Here is a 22,031-nt window from a genome sequence, read left to right as displayed (position 1 = left end):
TAAGTGAGCACTGTGGGACACTGAACCAGAAAATGTGTTAACTGTTGAAAGGAGAACTCTTTATAAATGACCAAACATGATATGTATTCAGGTATATTATGTATTTATGAATGTAGTGGACATGTATCTGTCCTACTTATTGTATTGTGGACTCAATCCATTCTCTATTGCACTCATTAAACACCATGTAAACCACAAAAAAAAACTGTATGTGGACTCACTTTTACTTTTACACGAATTGATTCATATTCATACAACTTTCGGACAAAAACTTTCTGTCAAAAACCTTCTGTCTGTCACTTGAGGTACACCTTTATAAAGGTTTGTTAACCACTCAAGGTTTTGATCCACTGGTGCCTGACTTTTAAGTGTTTTGTGAGGTCACACGTCGACCTTGGACAAGACACTGAATTGCTCCTCACAGCCACAGTAGCGTGAAGTTGTGTGAATGAATAGAAGAAAGTGCAGTGTATACAAGTGATGCACTGTGTGAATGTGACTGAGTAAGTCACCAAACGGAGGTGTAGACTACAAAATAACCTTAAAAAGATGAAGTGCTGGATTTGGAGGATTTCTTCATACTGCCTGCTGTTATCTTGCAGACCTTTTTTTCAGCCAATTAACTTCATTTATGCTATTCTTTCCTGTGATGAGTGCTGCCACAATGGAATCATGGGATAGTGAAGGGAAAACCTATTAGACCACCATTTTTTAAAAATCAAAATGTCAATATTTGGCACAGCTTGATTGATAATTACATCTATTCCCACAGCCTTACTCATACTGAACATCAAACTCCCTTATTCTTCCATTAGGTTCATTCTAATCTTTAAATTAAAGTCTTGACCCCTTAAAAAAGGCCTCTGCAGCTTAGTGAACGAACCAAAATGACCTCACAACACACACGCCTATATATTTACATAGAAGCAGTGATATACAGTATGTGAGCAGAGGTTGTTTGAGAAACACTCCAGTCCCTGCAGCACAGAGCAGCGCTGTTCAGTCGACAGGCAGCCAAAGTCATGCGGCTGAAAAGAACCACTGTGTGTTCCTACGGTGCACGAATGACTCGAGCTTTTAACTTTTAAATCTTCAAAACAAGCACATACTGGAAAATGCACGTGTCACACGCTCCCTGCGTGTAATGTATGTGTGACCTTTTTTTTTTTTAACAGGGTGTCGTGTATTTAGAAAAAAAGTGTGAATTGAAGTGTGTCAAATCTCGGCTGCACCAATCCGTCTCTGTCCTCGACCGTTCTGGAAAAGAAACCACACAGAGGTGCATCTGTGGACAGCGAGGTAAAGTGAACGTTCACCGAAACAAACAAGATGTCTTTACTTGCGCTGGTGGCTTCAGCTCAAATTTGCCAGTGACATAACAAAGAAGGTGGGGGCCTTTAGCCACAGGATCTTAAAATAAATGTGCGCACACAGCGGAGAGAAAAGATAAACAGTGATAGCCAGATGGAGACAGCGAGCGATGGCTGAAAAGAATATGATTCATGCGAGTCAGTCCCTGGCTGAATTAAAAACTGCCTTTATTCCCACTGCAGGCATCATGTTCTTGACTCAGTCTCTCCCTCTTCTACTATCATGAATATAGAATTACCACGCAGGAACTGTATCCCTCTGCTGACCATCACTTTCAGTCTGCGCTACTCTTTCCATACTCATAACATGCGCACGTTGATCACAATAACCTTTGTCCTGCTCTTGGTTCCTTACAGCTACAAATATTTACGACAGACTCTGAGAGGGTCACTCTATAAAAGCGTTATGAATTAGTTTGAAGTTTTGTCGGCTCTCCGTCTCTGCGTTATCATATTACATCCCCCATTCACATGCCTCTCCTTTCACATCGTCGGCTCCACCATCATGTCTCTGCAACTCTCTGTGTGGCTGAGTCACACTGTGCAGATAAAAACGTCCATAATGAGTGCTGCCATTGTGTATGGGACTGAAATCAATATCCCCATCTCAGTCTGGTTGTGTGGTAGTCGGTAAGAAACCTGCACGCTCTCTGTGACAGCAGCTTGGTTTATCACTGATACTTACTTTTTTGAAAGGAAATACCTTGGTCTCATCTGAAGTTTAATAGAACAAAAGGTAGAGTGTGACAGGTTCTGCTGAGGCCCCCAGATTTTGACAGGACTGCACATTCAGGTTGGCTCAGTGGTTAGATTGAAAGATACATACTGTCCTCACTGGGAAGTGCTGCTGTTTCCATTCATCTTCTACTGCTTTATCCTCCACACGAAGGTCACGGAGGGAGCACTGTACCAATCCCAGCTGACATAGGGCGAAAGGTGGGGTACACCCTGGACAGGTTACCAGTCCATCAAAGGGCCACATAGAGAGTGGCCAACTTGCCTAGTCCCCAAATCTGCATGTTTTTTGGACAGTGGGAGGAAAACAGAGAACCCATAGGTCACAAACCTGGGTCTTCTTACTGCAAAGGTAAGAGTGCTAACCATTATACCAACCGTGTAGCCCGTGTTCTGCTTGGTGTTCAGAAAATCAAGACAAAGTTTATCCATGAATTTTAGGCCCACTGTGTAATATTTAGGAGAGTTTATAATCACTTTGAAATAAAATAAAGTTAAGAAGGCCACCATCTTGCACCGCCCTGTTTCTGCAGCAACCTTAATGGACAAACTACATTTTTGAGAAAGAAGCTTACAACTTATTCCCCAGACATGCATGGAAAATGGAGCATGGGTGAGTGGAGGAATCCTCCGTTTGTACCAATGTTCAGTTTCACAACTACATGTTGCTAAATCCTGCAACATTGACCATTAAGTTAAGCACAATTCACTGCCAGCCATTGTGAAAGTATAGCATCAGCATCTGGGACCAAAAAGAACAAATCCTTACCTGAAATCATGCTGCCCCCTGCTGGCTACAGGCGAGACATGCTGCACACTTTAAGTTGTGATTTCTCACCAGCTAGCATCAGTAAAGTTATTATATTACTTTAGAATGTGTTTTCACAGTTTGTATTCAAATCCAAAGACATTCATTCATGTAATTACATTCATGTATTAGCAGAGATTTCACAGTAAGGTTGCAATCATGTAAATGCATCCCCCTCATGGACAAAAACGCTATGCTAAAGTGCCCTTGTGAGTCATAAGACGTCCACTACTCGTTCCCTCGAGAGTGGTAAAAACATGAGGAAGCAAATCATTCACAACAGAAAACAAGTGTATGATGCAAAATGCATCTATAAATATCATAAACAAATTCAAATGGTGGGCCACATGAAATGGATTGAAGAACTCCATGTGAGTTTGAGACCTCTGCCTTAGAGGAAATTAATTATATTAAGTGCTTGATAGAAAATGCCTATCTGTATGATAGAAATTAAAGGTGAAGAAGGTAGTTTATAGTGCCATCTAAAGGAGAGGCTGAAATTTACAACAAAGAACTGCTGCTCTGCTCACCCCCTCCCTTCCCTGAGCGCTATGGTGTCCTCAGCTGGTCAAATGTCGTCCTCGCCGTCTTTCTCTGTGTCAGCAGATGAGGTTCGTGATGCGAGGGAGAGGACGAGCTACCACGGCTGTAGCAGACGAAGCGGAGAGAGTGGAGGCGGGACTTCCGCTACAAGTAAAGAGACGCTTGATTTGTTCTCTCGCGTTTGTCCTTACAGGCTCCGGTAGAAACATGGCGTCTCGCTGCTAGCAACCGCGGCCCGCGACCATGTTATTTTACATGACTTTTTGAAACACTACGAAAATGAAACAAAAACTATTATACATCGACTAGACAATGCAGGAGCACATAATATGTATAAAAAGGTGGATTTTGGGTTATATAAACCCATAAATACTACACATTGTCCCTTTAAGTGAACAATAATGTGTGGAGGTCCACATGAAATTCAGTCCCCAGGGCCCCTAGGACATGCCTGACCCACCCGTGTGTTCTTGGTGCACTTTTAATTTTCGCCCCTGCCCTTCCAAATGCCTGTGCACGCCACTGTTATATACATATTCTCATTGTAATGACTCACCAAGTTGGCGGAAATGGGCTTCCATACAGCCATGATGCTCTTTGGAGACCAAACCCAACTTTCGGGCTCCTCCTTCTGACTGATCCTCAACTTCTTCTAGTGCATCCTGAAGTAATGGAGAAACTCCTGACAAAATAAATAAAAAAAAGAAACAAGTAAGTTGTTTTAACAGCCACTGGTCACTCACAGGTTAACGCATGCTGCTGTACGTTGTCACTTTATCTCACAGAAGAATGTACTAACACAGTTGTCACTATTAAATCCAGCCTCATCCTCATGTTGTGTTTTTGTTCGGACTGCTCTGGCTAACTGGCTAGCGTTAGCTTAGCTGGAGTTATGTGAAGTGTCCTGGAAAACAAGCGGAGAAAAAAAAACAATACATAGATAAAAGAGTATAACCTGTGAGGGTACTTGTTGTAGAAGCCTCAGAAAAGGGTAATAAGGTTGTTTTTCTTCTTGTTTTCTTACACGCGGATAACGGTACGTTACGCATCATCTAACTTCTCTTCAAGCTACTTTGTTTAACAGCAGTAAAGCTGGCTACTAGCTAACGTTATCTTGCTAACTTTTATCACAGCAGGCAACGTTAAGTTAAATAATAAGCTGCAAAAAAAATGGTTTCTAAGATTAAAATGTCCCAGACCGCAGCTTGAAGCTAAAGAAGTTCACTGGAAAACTGTTTATCAGTGACTACACAGCTTTCACAGCTGGATGTTTGTTTTAAATCACAGATGTTGTTTCTTCTTCTTCTATCGTCTGTACGTTGAAGCTTCACAGGATATTGATGTGTTTGTCATGGACGGTCGTGGTTATTTTTGTTGGTCCACATTATTTTTATCCATCACAAATGTAAGTTTATCAACATGAACTCCTTATCTCTGTGTTCCTCAATATAATGTTGGTTTGGGCAATGATTTAGCAAAAAAATATTGTGATATCATTTTCTTCAACATCAATATAACAGATTCTGTATGCCAGAATAATATTTATGCATTGTCCCATAGGGCTGCAATGATGATTATTTATCTATTAATAAAATAATCATCAACTGTTTAGATAATCGTTTATTTTGGGGGGTTTCAATAATTAAAACAAGCCTTCAGCTTCTTAAATGAGAATATTTTCTGGTTTCACTTGCTTTTGATGTGTGAACGTGTCTGTGTTTGACATCTTAAATTATCTGGTATATATCACAACAATTATTGATATCAACTGACTTTTTTTCTTTTCTATGGCCATGTGGGCTGATACTCCATATTATCAGAGAATATGACTTTTAAAAAAGAATTTACCCTCTTCAATGTACCTTTAATTTAACTTTATTTATTTATTGTTGTGGCAAATGCTTGAAAAAGATATTTATCCCGCTTCTTCTTTTTTTTTCTCCATACCGTTGCATCAGTTTTGTTCTACAGTGTCTTGACACAATTGCCACATAGTTTATATAGTTAAAGTTTAGAAAGAAAAAAGAAAGTAGGGAGTTGGAAAACACAAGCTTTTGAAGACAAAGTTTACCAGCTTTTCCCTGTTGGTTTAGATAAACAGTCAATGAGCTATTTACTTACTCTCTTTTTGTAACTTAAAATGAAATTGTTGTGACTGATGGTCTCATGGCAAAAAAAAAGTCTTGTTGATTTACCACATCATCGCTTTGCCTCCTTCAGCCTGATGACGTAAGATGTTGAAAACCTTTGGTGACGGATTGTATTTATTTGTCCCCTGTAGTGATCCAAAGATGATCAATACATAACAGAAGCAAACAGCAGAAACAGCAATGTCTCCCAAAGTGCCTGTAGGCCAGGGCAGAGGGGATTATTCAGCGGTGGAGGTAGCTGTTCGAGTGCGCCCCCTGCTGCCTAAGGAGCTTCTACACTGCCATGAGAGCTGCATCACTGTGGACCCCGAGCTGTGTCGCGTTACCCTGGGCCATGACAGGCACTTTCTCTGTGACTTCCTCTTTCAAGAATCTTGCTGTCAGGAGGAGGTTTATTCAGTGTCTGTCCAGCCACTCATTGATGCCTTTTTTCAAGGATTCAATGCCACAGTATTTGCCTATGGGCAGACAGGCTCAGGCAAGACATACACCATTGGAGAAGCTAATATTTGTAAGTAATTTTCCTTTTTGTCTGAGTGTGTGTGTGTGTGTTTCCTTTATTGTATATTTTAAAGTAGTGTGTGCAGGTGTGTCCTATGCCCACTCTGTGACTACATGTCATGTAGTACAAGACGAGACAAACAGAGAGAAGACTTTGGTCAAACAAAGCTATGCTCTGAGCAAGTGAAACCAGTTGCATGCATTTTACAGTATGTGTTTCATGTGATTTGAAGGTTCCTTTAGAGATGAGGTGCAGGGGATCATCCCCAGGGCTGTTGCTGATATCTTCAAGCTGCTAGATGAAAATGACCTCACAGACTTCTCTGTCCGAGTCTCCTACCTGGAGGTCTACAAAGAGGAGTTCAAGGACTTACTGGAGGTGGAGACAGCCAGCAAGGACATCCACATCCGGGAGGACAAAGGCAACATTGGTATGCAATGCCAGTCTTTTACTTTTGTTTATATACAAGTATTTTTTTCGCATTTTACATACTTGTTAATGTTTTCTGTTTTTGTTACTTCAGTTTTGTCTGGCGTCAAAGAGTGTGAAGTGGAAGGCCTCGATGAGGTGTTGAGTTTACTAGAGTCGGGAAACACAGCCAGGCACACTGGCGCCACCCAGATGAATCCAAACTCCAGCCGATCACACACAATTTTTACCATGTATATGGACCAGCGCCGGGGAATTGCACGGATTTACGGGACTGCAGCGGCTTCTGGACCGCAAATGTTGTCTTCCAAGTTCCACTTTGTTGACTTGGCAGGGTCAGAGCGAATCTTAAAGACAGGAAACACTGGAGAGAGACTGAAGGAGAGCATCCAGATTAACAGTGGCCTTCTGGCCCTCGGAAATGTTATCGGGGCTCTAGGGGACCCTAAGAGGAAAGGCTCTCATATACCATACAGGGATTCAAAAATTACAAGGTACATTCAATGAGACATTAGATGGATGATAGAAATTGTTATGTCTGAGTGATTTGATTTATATGATTTGTTTATCTAGGATCCTAAAAGACTCCTTGGGAGGAAATTCAAAAACACTGATGATTGCTTGCATCAGCCCATCGTCCTCAGACTTCGATGAGAGTCTAAACACACTGAACTATGCCACAAGGGCTAGAAACATCCAGAACCGGGCAACAGTCAACTTCAAGCGTGAGCCGGATCGAGTGGAAGGCTTGGAGCAACAAATCAAGGCCCTTCGCAGAGCGCTCGAAAACCGGCAACGTTCGGAAACCCGCATCATCTCTCATGCTGATCCAAACAGGAGACCTCGACTTGGAGAGGGAGAGATCAGCAGACTGCAGGCACAAAGTGCCCACTATAGGACTTGCACAGACATTGCTTACAGGTAAAAGCACATTTATTCCTCGAGTGATATTTAGTCTGTTTAATCAACCAGTCTTAAATAAGTATGTTTTTTTTCATTGGTCAGTACCAAACTATCAACAAGCATCTGGACAATTGCTGCTGCTATTGAATTTAAAGTTAGTTTCTAACTTTGCTTTGGAATGATTAGGAATAAGTAAAAAACAGCAAAAGTGGTACAGAATTTGGCTAGAATTATTTGAATCCCAGACATCCTCAAGTGATGATTAAATAGATCATTTTAAGTTTAACATTCTGTGTTGTTTACTCTGCAGTCATCACAGCAGACAAGCATTTAAACATTTTGGCTCAGCTTGCTAGATTTAGAAAAATCTTCACTACTTGTTTAGTTATATTCACTGACTACTTGGAATGTGTGCCTGAAGTTTAAATCATTGTTGGAAATGTTAAGGATAATGTATACAAGTTGGCAAAATGTGTAACAAGTCAATCTTTTAGCTATTTCAATATATTTAAATATATAGATGTAGTGAACATCCTCTGGTGCCCCAGATAAGCATAAAATAATAATGATGACTTAGTAACACTGACAGACGAACACACCTCATATGGATAAGGGGGGAGTGCTGGCACTTGTTTTTTCCTCACATCACACACTGAGAACTATCAACTCTTTTTCCATTGATCCTGCCAGCGACATTGTTTTTAGACAACAGTAGAATTGATTGCATCCATTAGACCCATGGAGCACAAATTGGACATCTCTCCTCAGTCATATCGAACTAGCTAGAGTGTTAAGTGAATCACCTGATGTATCACAGGTTGCTGCTGGAGCTGCAGAGAGAAGGTTCCCTGACAGCAGAACAGAATTTAAGAGTGAAGGAGTGGCTGTGCTCAGTGGAGGAGGAACCAAGCAGACTGACCACTGCCTCGGGCCCAGACAGTGGCATTGAGAACAGCTCCACTGAGGACACTGTTGCACTGAGGAGGGGAAGGCCTATGGTAAGAAACCAGGTATGTCTCTTTCACTCTCTCTCCATGCATTTTAGTATTCAGTCTATATATATCTATACATGTGGTTTAATACAAGGATCCGGAGGCTGCAGAGGAGAGGTGGAGCCATGATGGAGAGCATGAGGAAAGGATTCAGCGTTTGGAGAAAGAGAACATTGACTTTTTAGCTGCTCTGGAGGATGCTATGGAACAATATAAACAGCAGGTATAACACATTTTAATTCTTGTTTTTTTGTCTGGCATATTCACAGGAGCTATGGGGTGAGAACACATTGTCACTGGGAGTAACACCAAAATACAGCAGTGTAAATGGGTCGAGCAAAGTCAGCTATGGACTTTTCACAGCAGGAAGATTTATTCCCAATAAGATAATTTGCTCTCTCATCACCTTCCTCTTTCTCACATATACTTCACACACTGGTAGAGTGAAATTAGATCGAGATGGAGTGAGCGATAAAGTGTTATTTGTTAAAATTTCTGCACACTCCGCCAGAATTCCTCTGCTCCATTCTGATCACATACCCTGGTAGAAGAACAGTATTTCTGATTGTTCTTCAAGTACCACCAGAGGAAGCTTGTACCACAGTTTGAGAAACATGGTTCTAGACAATAAAAATAAAATGCTTTCAAAATGAAAATCCCCATAATCCCTTAATTAAGTGCTTTGAATCAAGAACAAAGTTATTGCAAATTTTGAAAAAACATACCAGATGGTGCACATAATGATACTAAAAGTGGAGAAATAACATGTGACGCATCATAATGCCACAAAATGTTTGTTTGACACAATACTGCAGGCTTTAACTTTCTTTTATTTGACCCTTTTTAATTTGTTTCTTGATGTCTCCCATCTCAGAGCGATAAACTGCAGGAGCAACAGGACCTGATAGCAGAGCTGCAGAGTCAGCTTTCTTCTCAAGGACTAATGAGCCTGGGCCTCAACTTGAGATCACGGCCGCACACTGCGCCCATGGGCTCCATTCAAAAGACTCAGAACGGGGACACATACAGACAGGTAAAAATGTTTGCAATGCAATTTTATTGTTTTTTTTTATCATCTTTAAATGCAATAAAGAATATGTTTATAGGTTTTCTGTTTGTTGATCTGAGGGTTTATGTATGGGTCCACACAGCTCAGTCCACTGGGTCACCTTGGGTATGGGCCTGGTGGTGAACAGGACGGTTATCTCTACGATGAGCAAGGGTTCCAACGAGGAGCAGAGATGCCTGACACGGATGAAGAGAGCAGTCATTCAAATCTGAGCCATGAGAGACACAGGTATGTTGTTTTAATATAAATCATCGGCTACAGCTTGAATCTAGTTCACACTTCGTTATTTTCTTTGTAGCCACTGACAAAACCCAGCAATTGGTGCTTGATTGGCAGTCACCACTTGCAGCATTCTGGAAAGGCAACAACTCCAGTAAACCAGAGACCAGCCAGGGTTAATTATGAGCATGAATGCAACACCAGTGATGAGTAGACGAAAAAGTTCAGTGGTCAACCTGGAGGCAATAAATCGGGCAAAACTACTGTCATGTTGTGTGAACTCTCAACAACTGCAAGATTCATAATCACAACATAAAGTTTAGACTTGTCATGTCATGTTATGTTTTTAAACTGATATAAAATCATGCCCATGGTTTTGTCAGGCCGGTGAATTCGACGTGGACCAAAAGAGACGTGCTTCCAGGAGGACTAACAGCTGGTGGTAGAGGACCAACAGCATTTCAGCAGCTTGAATTTGGGCAGCACACATGTTTATCCAGAAAAGCATGTAAGTTTACAATTGTTTCATGGGTCTGCATTAAATAACTTTGTTTACTTACGCAGTCGCTAAGATGTTTTTACAACTCCCCAACGCTGTCCTGTAAACTACCCACTAGAATAATACATTTTATTTATATAGTGCTTTTAAAGGGTACTTAAAGACACTTTATAGATAATAAAAGGTCATAAAACAAACACATTAAAAATGCTGGACTGGACATTTTATCTGTGTATTTTTCTTAAATCGTAGCCAATTCCAGTTCCACTGAGACCACGATACGGGAAAGTTTGAAGAGTTTTGAAGGTGTTTCGGAGTGGGGTCTACTTCAGGCGCAGCAGAAGATCAGGGAGCTTTCTCTCACCATTCGCATGAAGGAAGAACTCATCAAGGAGCTGGTCAAAACAGGTATTCCTTGATATTAGCCTTCTCTTTCTTCTTTTAAATGAATGAATTTATCTGTGTTTTTGTAAAACTTTTATACTCTATTTTTTAGGTAAGGACGCTCAGGCCCTGAACAGGCAGTACAGCCAGAAGATCACAGCACTGGAAAGTGAAGCGGTACAGGCTCGACAAGAGCTGCAGGAGGCCCAAAGGCAACTTCAGGATCTAGAGAGGCAAGAGAGAGAAATCAGCGCGTCGGACAAGACGAGAGCTCAGGAATGCCGACAGAAGATAGCTGCTGCTCAGAGCAAAGTTCAGGTATGACTGTCACACTTCTGTATTCATGCATAATAACGCAAAGCTTAGTCTTGCTCTTGAACGTGCAAAAGCATAAACATTTTTGTGGTTGCGTTTCAGGTTCTGAGCCAGCGTCAGAGAGACACCGCTCGTCTAGCTAACCTGCCCGCGCAGAACGAGCGTCGCGTGTTGGAGCTGGAGCGCAGCGTCCAGTCTATGAGGCAGCAGCAGGAGCAGCTGCAGAAGCGGCTTCGTCAGGAAAGTCAGCAGAAACGACGCCTGGAGACCGAGATGCAGCGAAGAACTCACCAAGTCAAGGTACCACCTCATACATGCAGTACATAAATACACGTCAAATTAACACACATCTCAATCATCAATTAGTGACTCGACTAATGTCGTAGAGAATAAGTGGCTCTATTCGTGGTGACAGGACAGATGGTGAACCCATGTGGTTTCACATCAGGTTTCCCACAGAAAGATTTCACAGTGTGACCTTTAATAATGCTTTGCAGTGATTAAAAACTAAAGAAGATATTAATCTGGACGAGAACATGGTTAGGGAGAGGTATCATCATAAATTGTGCCGATGTATGACATTTTATTTAAAGGAAAACACTGCAGCACTTTAGTGCCAAAAGTGTTACTTTGCTTTTTATTGAGGTAATTCTCCTTTGTCTTTATCTCCTCCCTCACTGCCCCCACAGGAGCTGGAGATAAAGACTGAGCAGCAGCAGAAGATCCTGAGGATAAAAACAGAGGAGATCGCTGCGTTTCAGAGGCAGAGACGCAGCGGCAGTAACGGCTCTGTCATCTCGCTGGAAGAGCAACAGGTGCGACAAATGAGGCTGTAAATCATTTATGTTACGGTCTGCTGTGTTTCCCCATGAACTGCTAATTTTACATTTAGTCCCACCACACATTACTAATCCCCCTTCATGCAAGCTGTGTGAAGGGATGCAATGATTTATTTACATGTATTTTAACAAGTATTTCAAATACTTTCTCCAACTCATTTTTCTCTCTCTTCATGTGTGTTTGTGTGTTTCTTCTCTGTGCTTTACGACCAATGAGCAGAAAATTGAAGAACAGAAGCGCTGGCTGGATGAGGAAATGGAGCGTGTACTGGAGCAGAGGAGAGGTCTCGAAGACCTGGAGGGAGAGCTGACGAAGCGAGAGCAAATCCTGGCAAAGAAAGAGGCGCTGCTGCAGGAACGCAGTGGACTGGAGACCAAGCGGCTCCGCTCCAGTCAGGTATGAACAAACCCCAGAAGTGGAAAAAGTACTAAAATATTGTACTCAAGTAAAAGTACCAATACTTTGATGAAATATTACTCAAGTAGAAGTAAAAGTAGTCATCTGAAAATGTACTCAAGTAGAAGTAAAAAGTAGATCATTTGAAATGTACTTTAAGTAAAAGTTCCTTGGTTACTTTGCATGAGGTGTGAGGGTAGTAGAAATATGACAAGGGGTCAGAAATCCAAAACTATTTTGGAGCTCCCGCCCGGCGCGACACAGGATATTACGTCACTTTTGGCGCGCACCCTCTATGTTCACGCACCAGTGCTGGTGCCAATCACATCATCATTCGTCTGGTTCTGGTGTATATTTTCCCCCTGTAGGTCTTCATTGTGCTGAATTTTTATTTTTACTCAGTAACGGATAGGATAAGAGTAACTAAGTACAATACTTGAGTCAATACGTACTCAAGTAAAATACAAAATCCTGATTTTAAATTGTACTTAAAAAATACAAAATACACACAAAAAAGTATTCAAAAACGGTAACTTGAGTAAATGTAATTCGTTACTTTCCACCAGTGACAAACCCAACAGTTCACCGACACTGGGAAACTGTTTAGATGCTGAATGTTGCGTTTGTATCTTCTCATCATCAGGCCCTGAGCAAGGACCTTTTGACACTTACCGGGCGGATTGAGTCACTAGAGCAAGAGTTGAGCGAGAGGAACGGCCTCCTTCGCAGCGGCAGTTCTCAAGACTCCCAACAGATCCGCCAAGAGATCTCCAACCTGCGTCAAGAGAAAGATTCACTGCTTAAGCAGCGAGTTGAGCTCGACGACAAGCTGCGGCAGGGAAACCTGCTCTCACCTGAGGTCAGTTATTACGCCGGCGAACCAACATGTTAATGTGTCAAAATATAACTTTGCTGCAAACACAAATATTAAGAACTTGTATAGCAATAGCAGGGTTTTGGATGGTAATTATGTTTACATTGACATCTGACCATTTACCGTTGATGACGTATGAGTTGTTCATACTGTAGAATAGTGCTACACAGAGCATAGTTTAATTATGACTCACGGCTGCATTAAGCTCCACTGTTGTTAAAACTCCAGGAGACTCTTTGCACAGCTGCACATTTTGACATGTTTAAGCAGGAAAAGCACAGGTGTTTCTGATCCCATTAACAATGTCTCTGTTCAGTTCATGTTAGTCAGGAGACTGTGAACCACGTGAAACAGTCTGAATGCAACCTGAAACTGAGGAGGCTAAATGGAACTCTGCCATCATTAATTTGATCATTTACACCTGTGATTTTTTTTGTGTACAACATTACTGCAGTCCATATAAAAACAATCACTTTATCTACTAATGTGGCACTAATTAAATCCTCATGGGAAACTGGCTGAGTGTCTCTGTTCAGTTGTGTCATTGACACAGTTCCTGTTTCCCCTGATGTCATCAGGAGGAGCGAACCCTGTTCCAGCTGGACGAGGCGATCGAGGCTCTGGATGCAGCGATCGAGTACAAGAACGAGGCCATCACGCAGCGGCAGAGGCAGCTGAGGGCTTCTGCCAGTATGCTCTCCCAGTGGGAAATGAACCTCATGGCCAAACTCAGTTACCTGTCTGCGTCTGAGACCAGAGCCCTGCTGTGCAAGTACTTTGACAAGGTCTGTATTCACTTGTGAGATTCTACTCAAGTCATAGCATCACTTTAAAGGGGACATATTATGCAAAATCACTGCACAGTGCAGTTCTACACAAACTTCCAGCCTCAGAGGATTTACGTGGCCAGCCTAAAGTCAGCAAATGATGGCTTTTCCAAATGCTAACTGCTGTTAGCTGCCGGAGCCTCAGTGAAGCTGACGTAGTTTCCTGTGTCTCATTTGCATTTAAAGAGACAGGCACTCAAAACAGAGCGTTCTGAACATGGCTGTTTAGGCAGTGATATTGAACTGCTGTGGTACTTCATCCTTATGGTATTTTGACCAAAGCATGTCACAGACATGTTCATTAGGACAACAGGGAACTGGGTTAACTTGGAGAAATAGGTTATAATATGTCTCCTTTAAAGTCCCTGAATCACTCCAGACAACGTTTACTAATGTTTGATGATGGGAAGGCCAACAGTAAGGAGTTGGATCTATCGATTACAAGTGTAGCCTTCTACTGCTAGCTTTTCCACACTTCGAGATCCCAGCATTAATAGGAAAGCTCAAGTCTAATCTGGCCAGTGGATGTTTTGTGCAGGTGGTGTCTCTGCGTGAGGAGGAGCGTAAGCTGCAGCTCGCCCTGGCAGAGCTGGAAATGCAACTGGACGAGCAGCAGAGATTGGTGCAGTGGCTAGAGAACGCCCTCGATCGCACGCAGCTTGACACGGATCGGCGACTCACGCAGCAGCAGAAGGAACACGAGAGAAGCGTCCAGCTCTTACTGCAACAGTGTCGAGGTGCATGTCACACATAGTATCCTTACTGCTTTAGAGTCAGTTAGTAGCAGTAGTATTTGTGGTTTAACCTCATGATTGTGTCCTCTCACCCTAACAGAGCAAATAGACGAGGGTTTAGCAGGAAGGCAGCGACAGTATGAGGGATGGATCCACAACCTCAGTAAAGAGCTTAACCACTACAAGGCTGCTAATGTGGAGCTAAGCAACAAAGTGAGGGAACTCAGTGGTTCAGTGAGCCAGCCAAAGGAGCATGGTAAAGGTAAATTGGTTGTTAAATCACAGTGTTCACTGCCAGTAGTCTGGTACTTATTCTCAGATAAATCCATGTGACAAAGTTCCTCATTTGTGTCTGAGTTCCTTGCATTTATTTTTATCACTGAGGACCTTAATTGTATTTTTCAATCAATTACATGGCAATGTATTAATTTATTCATCACTACTCTGTAAGTCTGTCATAATTACTTTACCTCTGATCTACTGGTAAATTCGCAGGCATCGGAAGCACGGAGAAGCTGAGTCGCTGCCCAGATGACAGCGTGGTGGGCAGAGTTGTGGGGCAGCCTGACAAACCTCCCAGATCCAGGGAGGAAATGCGCGAGCTTGTGAACACGCCGCTGCCGTCCACATGGAGGCGCTCGTCTCTCCCCATAGAGGAACCTGCTGTCATGGAGGAGCTGTGGCTTCGAGCAGCTGGAGATGTTCCTATTAACCGTGTATCGCAGACAGGTATGGCGTCCTGGAGTGGACAGACTTCCCTGCCTGTGGTTAAACCTCGTCGAGATTCACGCCGTCCCAGTCTCAACAGTGGACCACTGACTTCAAACAATGCAATAATCGACGTACGGAAGAATCCAGTCTAAAAATCACTATATTGTTCATTTAAAAATTCTACCCCTTTACATTGTCCTGTGGTTTCAACTTTTTTTTTTTTTTACATCTTTGTATTTCATTTTTATACCTGTATATTAAGTTTTATAATAAAATGGACACTATTTGATTTTTACATGAAGCACTTTCACTAAGATAAAAATGTATGTTTCCATTTCTTGCAGTTATTGGCAGGCTCATGGTCTTTGAAACCAGCAGAAATTGTTTATTCATTCCTGGGAGTGGAATTGCTTTAGTCACAGCTACTCCAACCAAGCACAGAAAATAACCAATTCTCTACCTACGTGTCTATATATGTACATATAAAAAACAAATTGTATTAAGAGTAAAGAGAAAAAGAACAAGAATTGTATACAATAAGAATACTTAAACCTGTGACATAAAGTAAACATAAAGGTAAAGTGAATGAAGCCTGGTTATACTCAAAAGCACAGTGCACGTCTATATTGCACATGGTATAATTGTACAGTAATGATTACAGCTATGGTCTATTGACTCGGTGTATCTGCTGCTGTGGTGCATCTCAGTGGGATCAGTAGATCACATCCAGCAGATGTGAAATCTTTTTTTATCATGACGGTTTCAAATTCTCTTTCTCTCCAATGGTCTATGGAGTATTTTGACCTTTACAGTATTTTATATTAAATTGTTTTGCTTTAACACACATCTGGCTTGTGTTTTCACTAATAGATTAAAAAAACACAATGTAGAATATGAATGATTTATTCTTGTAAATCTGTCAGTGTTATTGTAATTATGTAGGGTCAAAATGTCATAATCTACAATGTCCATGTCATTATTTCGGGATTATTGATATTATTATGAATAGTAGTCTATTACTAGTAGTAATAAAAGTAGTTGTTTTATTACCAGTCCTGCCAAATGTCCTTGTTTGTCCTCTGTCCAAAAGGTGGCAGTAATGTAATCCAACCCAACAGAAGTAGAAGTCACATGAACTGTGACGTCATTACGCTCTCGACACGTCACATCCGTCAGGGCACACAAGGTCGTAGCAGCAGCAGCAGCAGCGTCAACAGCTAGCCGCAAAAATGATGTCCCTAGCTGCCCGGTCAGGGGCTTTTTCCCCTTATATGCAGGCTACCGCTTTCACAGTGGCCGGCCCTCTGAAAGCTCTGGTGCCGGGCGTGGTTGTGAAGAGCGAGAAGATTTTGTTGGACACGAAGAAACCGTTCCTTTGCCGAGAGTCACTAAACGGTCAAACCCCTAAGACTGGGCCCGCGGTGACGGTTAGCATAAACGGTGAGTGTGTAATCAGCCACTAGCGTTAGCCTTAGCTTAGCATGTTAATCACCTCGCTTTTGGGGGGGAATTGTGTATTCTGGTCCTAATGTGGCCATTTTTGTATCATGCATAGCTACGTATCGGAATTAACTCGGCGTTAAAGCCATCTGAATTGTGATGTGGAGAATAATATTGGCTAAACACAGCCGGTGTCACCTCTGATGTTAGCTAATGCTCCGCTCTTACATAGCAACGGTCACTGTGCTTCTGCTGTAAGTGTGATAATTCACAGGAAGAGGGAGCACATAGGAGCTTTAATTTTATGAAGTCACACTGAAAGTAGAGTATTTCATTTAAAGAAACAATTTAAATTGTTGGAATCTTTCTGGTTGTCCCTTTATTACAGTAAACTGGATGTCTTTGGTGTGTGGACAAATCACATCTTATGAGGACAACAATTTTCCCAAATAAAAAACAGATTGATTACTTAATGTTACTTATTTAATTACTATAAGAAATGTTAGATTAAAAATATTCGTTACTTTACTTCCAGTCAGGCTAGTTGTAGGTTCTGGGGGTGTGCACAGCACGATCATTGAGCCTGCAACGATTATTGGAGTAATCCACGACTAATCAATTACTACAATTGTCAACTTTTTGAGGCCATAGGCCATTATCTTAAAGGGATAAAATCACATGATCTGATCAACTGAGGATGTCGTCAATTTAACCATAGGTGGTTGGCGTCTTGAGGAGATGACTTAAAATAAATAAAACTGAATCATTTTTGTTTGTGATCAAACAAGACATTTGAGAACATTATCGTTTCCAGGTTTGAGAAACACCACTCAACTTTTTCTGACATTTTTTGGACCAAACAAGTTCTAGATTAATCGAGAAACTAATTGTTAGTTGCAGTCCTACAGCAGTACCATCCTCATACACTTAGAGAACTAAACTTGCAGCCTTGTCAAATTCAGTGTGTTCTTTACTATGGGCATCACTGGCCAAAACGGCTGCCACAGAAACTGTAGTTCATGGGCCCCACGTCCTTATCATGGGCTGTGGGGATAAATATGTACTACAGACAAATATTACACACTATTACCAAAGCTAATCCTGTCTTGTGAAAGGTATTTATCTATAGATTTACTTTCAGCTTTTTAAAATACCCCTGCCATATTTTGAGCAAAGAAAAAAAACAGCTATTACTTATCAGCTACCGTCACAAACACAATGGTGTAAATGTCCACATCTGATTTTTTACATATTTAAACTGTTGTACACTATGTGTATGCACAAAGGAGTGGTAACAAATTAAATACAAGATGAAGAATAAATTTAAGTCAATGAACAGATATTTTTTATACATTCACACTTCACAGGGATACATATCTGGCTTCTGAGACATGTTACTGCTCCAATTTAATTAGACAGAGCTACAGTGTTCACAACTGACGACCCACTTGTTTCCATCTGCAGGCTGTGCAGGAGTCAGATTTGCCCACACAGACATAAAGATACCAGATTACTCAGACTACAGGCGTCAGGAGGTGGTCGACCCCAAAAAGTCATCTCAGGACAGCAGTGAAGCCAGGAGATCTTTCTCCTACCTGGTCACCGGCGCCTCGGTCGTGGTGGGTGTCTACAGTGCCAAGTCATTGGTGACTCAGTTTGTTTCGACTATGAGTGCCTCAGCTGATGTCCTGGCCCTGTCCAAGATTGAAATCAAGTTGAGCGATATCCCAGAGGGCAAGAACATGACCTTTAAGTGGAGAGGCAAGCCGCTGTTCGTCCGTCACCGCACAGAGAAGGAGATCGCCACAGAAGCTGAAGTGAATCTTGCTGAGCTGCGAGACCCGGAGCACGACAAAGACCGGGTCATCAACCCACGCTGGGTCATCGTTCTTGGTGTGTGCACACATCTGGGCTGTGTGCCCATCGCAAATGCCGGAGAATATGGAGGTTACTACTGTCCCTGCCACGGCTCTCACTATGACGCTTCAGGCCGTATCCGAAAGGGTCCCGCCCCTCTCAACCTGGAGGTTCCCTACTATGAGTTTCAAGAGGAAGACTTGGTGGTGGTGGGATAGAAAACGCTCATCTCACTCAGATCACTCTGGTTACAGCTTGGCAGATATTTGTTCATGTGTCACTGCATCTGCCAACAACAGAAAAACGAATCAGCCACAACGGTCCCCTGCAGGTGATGACACAGATGAGCCAAAACATCATCATGACCCCACTCAGACCCGGTATGAACATTCGTTCTGAATATGTTCTGATTGCAAGTGGACAGCTCTAAGTTCAGGTCTAAACACACCCAGCGTGTCCTCACATCCACTCACAAAAACCACATTCAAAAGTTATCTGTCTCTCGGGACGTATTTGGCCTCATTGTTTTTAAATGTGTGAACACAAATCCGTCCTGGATGCATTAAAATCCACTTCTTCGGCTGATGTTCTCTGACCTGCTGCAGTTACACAGAGCGCTGTGTATTTCTACAGCACTCATAGCTGTAGCCATAATATTAACACTGATCAACACATGGCACATCTGTTCTAATGGCTGAAAACGCATACACACCGTATAGTAAGAAAAGCATTTTGTTCTCTCAAACTGAAACGATGTCTGTTTTTGTGCACTGCGTGAGGAAGTGGTCAAAGGAGATTCATGTAGGACTTGTGTTGTGCTAGAACGATAAGAAGCTGAAGGGTAGAAGACATTCAACATCACATATGCTAACAACTGCAAAACGCCAAAGAAAAGAACTAATGCTAATGCCTGGTGTTGTACTTGGAGCTGGTCACTTGTGATTTTATCTCTCAGGACGGATGATGATACCAGGTCTGAACAGGGTTTTTGGCCAGTGAGGGTGTTCTGACCAGGCGTGTATTGTGCAGTAGGGCTGTCGCTTTTTTTTTTCTTCCAAAAATCTATTTCATCAACAAATATCATGTGAAATGTTATTCCTTTGAACGTATTCAGACATTTCACGCCCATGTAATTACAGTGTGATGGGCTTCTAGGCTGTATATTTTTAAAATCATGACAGGTTTTTATGGTTTAATTTCTTACTGATATCTGAATTCGGAATTATGTGATGACCCTAGTGTGCTTTGACACATTCCCTCCATAAGCTGCAGTTTGTGATCAGTCTCAAGCTTCACTTCACTCCACCTGCTCCTCATCAGTGTCATCACTTCCCCGCATGTGACTCTACCAGTGTTGGAGTCCAGTTATATTTAATGTCATTCAACCACTTCACACAATAAACTGCTTCGTTACCTCGTAGCTTGGGTTTTAAAATTCATGAACGCCATTCATTTAGAAATTACTGTCTGAGTTGAACATGTGAGCAGCCAGATGCAATCCTCTGCTTTCCTGAATAGGATATGTAAGAAAATACCTGTGCACAGCAGGAACTAATGTATTCAGGTGTGGTGGTAATAAATAATTATATTTTATTTGACAGTCTGCCTCTGTCTCAAGCCTTTCTTTGTCTCTTCAGTCCGTATCTTATGAACATACTCATCATTATTTAACCTTCTTTGGACAATTCCTGCAAACACCTCACACTGAAGTGTATATAGAAAAAATCCATAAAAGCATACAGGAGTTGCTCATCCACTGCTGCCTCTGTGAGTAAATTCTAGTCCTATGTTTAGATTTCCTTGTGGCACACATTTACCACATGAGGCAGTAGTGAAACTGCATTGTCTGTGTCCCTGTGAGCTAAACGTGGATTGGGGTGGGCATGTTAACGCTCAACTTCTAGATCCTGTGCAGGTCGCCAGTCCGTCACAGGTCCACACACTCTCACATTCAATTTAGACCAGAGTTTCTCACTCCTGGTCCTGGGGAGCCACTGTCCTGCATGTTTTAGACATTTCTCTGCTCCAACACACCTGATTCAAATGGTCAACTCGTCGGTAAGCTCTGCTGAAGCCTGATAACGACACATGTATTTGAATCAGGTGTGTTGGAGCAGGGAAACATGCAGCATAGTGGCTCCCCAACACGAGAGAAACCCTGATTTAGAGTGGCCAGTTTACCTAATCCCATGTTTTTGGACTGTGGGAGGGAACTGGAGAACTGGGAGAAAACTGAATGTTAACACAAATTCACTAAATACAGTATACACTTGAATATCACCCACATATTGCTGCATTACAACTTGTTCTTTATGGTAATGTTCTGTGTTTATATAGCAACCACTCAAAACTGCTTTATGCGACAGTTCACACACATTCATACAGCTACATCTGTGCTCTAGGAACTATGTTCATGCACGTTCACATGCACAGCTGTCGGGAGCAACTACCTACTGTCTTGTCCAAGGACGCATCGGTGTGTAGACTGGCAAAGCCGGAAATTAAACCCACAACCTTCTGTACTCTGGTGAGCACATATCTAACAATATAATTGTTGTGATGCAATGATGTCTCTGGGTTGGTGAAATAAGTTGGATGACACCTTTATGTGAAGCTTCCTGATGCTCCAGTATGATCAGAACCAGTCAAATTTCATGAGACAGGGATACATAATTACCTCCATCCCATAAGTGACACAGGTTCTTCTCCCCACACCCCCAATATACAATTAAAATATTGACAAGCACTCTGTGTGTGTATGAGTCCTTGTTTATAAGTAGGCATTTGACCGATGGGTCACAGACCTTCACTATCAGCAAATAAACTAAACAGTAACCAAGCCATAAGGTCAAAGACCTGACATTTAACTGTCTACACTCTGAAGGCTTCACAGTAAAGCTGCTGTATGAGTCAGACGTACTATCATGTTATTACTGAATCGGATCTGACTGTTAAGATCAGATCTCGTTAAGTTAGATAAGGCTTTCTTCCATAAACGTGCACATAATCATCAGCCGCCTGACCAGTAACAGTGTCTGTTAGAGTCATTTCACAATATGAAGTTCACCAGCTCCTCCCCGTGAACTTTGGAAAGGTTTGTGTTTCTGCTGCTCGACTGTCACGTCGCCTTCTTCTCGTCTAAGCCGCAAAGAGGACATCACAAAAGTGAGTAGCTCATTCAAACTGTCTGTTTTAGAACAGAATACACAATGATTACAGTTTTGAGTGTTGCATAATATATATATAGTCAGCATTTATTTAAGACTTAGGTCAGGGTTTCTCACTCCTGGTCCTGGGGAGCCACTGTCCTGCATGTGTTAGATGTTTCCCTGCCCAAACAGACCTGAATCAAATGGTCATCAGCTCGTCAGTAAGCTCTGCTGAAGCCTGATAATGACCCATTTATTGGAATCAGGTTTGTTGAAGCAGAGAAA

The 22,031-nt window shown here is 42.0% G+C and overlaps 2 protein-coding genes across 2 annotated transcripts; both read left to right on the top strand.

Annotated features, from left to right (window-relative positions):
* Window positions 1–5,786: 5,786 nt before the first annotated feature.
* Window positions 5,787–15,706, top strand: kif7 (kinesin family member 7; the record flags this gene model as incomplete). Its single annotated transcript, XM_083900373.1, has 19 exons — window positions 5,787–6,117; window positions 6,341–6,538; window positions 6,632–7,031; window positions 7,111–7,458; window positions 8,258–8,438; window positions 8,527–8,655; window positions 9,307–9,465; window positions 9,584–9,729; window positions 10,104–10,228; window positions 10,472–10,627; window positions 10,716–10,921; window positions 11,021–11,218; window positions 11,608–11,733; window positions 11,978–12,154; window positions 12,798–13,013; window positions 13,607–13,813; window positions 14,394–14,592; window positions 14,690–14,851; window positions 15,085–15,706. 19 exons carry the CDS (start codon window positions 5,787–5,789, stop codon window positions 15,450–15,452), a joined length of 4,032 nt encoding a protein of 1,343 aa, XP_083756499.1. The 3' UTR covers window positions 15,453–15,706.
* Window positions 15,707–16,481: 775 nt separating this feature from the next.
* On the top strand, window positions 16,482–20,200 carry uqcrfs1 (ubiquinol-cytochrome c reductase, Rieske iron-sulfur polypeptide 1). Its single transcript, XM_083901263.1, has 2 exons — window positions 16,482–16,740; window positions 18,205–20,200. The coding sequence occupies exons 1-2, from the start codon at window positions 16,530–16,532 to the stop codon at window positions 18,813–18,815; spliced, it is 822 nt and encodes a 273-aa protein (XP_083757389.1). The 5' UTR covers window positions 16,482–16,529; the 3' UTR covers window positions 18,816–20,200.
* Window positions 20,201–22,031: the final 1,831 nt, after the last annotated feature.

The sequence above is a fragment of the Microchirus variegatus genome (assembly GCF_963457635.1).
Source record: "Microchirus variegatus genome assembly, chromosome: 14".
Lineage (NCBI taxonomy): Eukaryota > Metazoa > Chordata > Actinopteri > Pleuronectiformes > Soleidae > Microchirus > Microchirus variegatus.
The sequence above is the reverse complement of the archived record's forward strand: the minus strand, read 5'-3'. Positions and strand labels throughout refer to the sequence as shown.

What these genes read in the sequence shown, in the direction of transcription:
- uqcrfs1 (XM_083901263.1), top strand. Translation starts at nt 16,530, where the DNA reads ATGATGTCCCTAGCTGCCCGGTCAGGGGCTTTTTCCCCTTATATGCAG. An exon ending in GGTGACGGTTAGCATAAACG is followed by an intron (nt 16,741 to 18,204) that starts GTGAGTGTGTAA and finishes TTCCATCTGCAG; the next exon opens with GCTGTGCAGGAGTCAGATTT.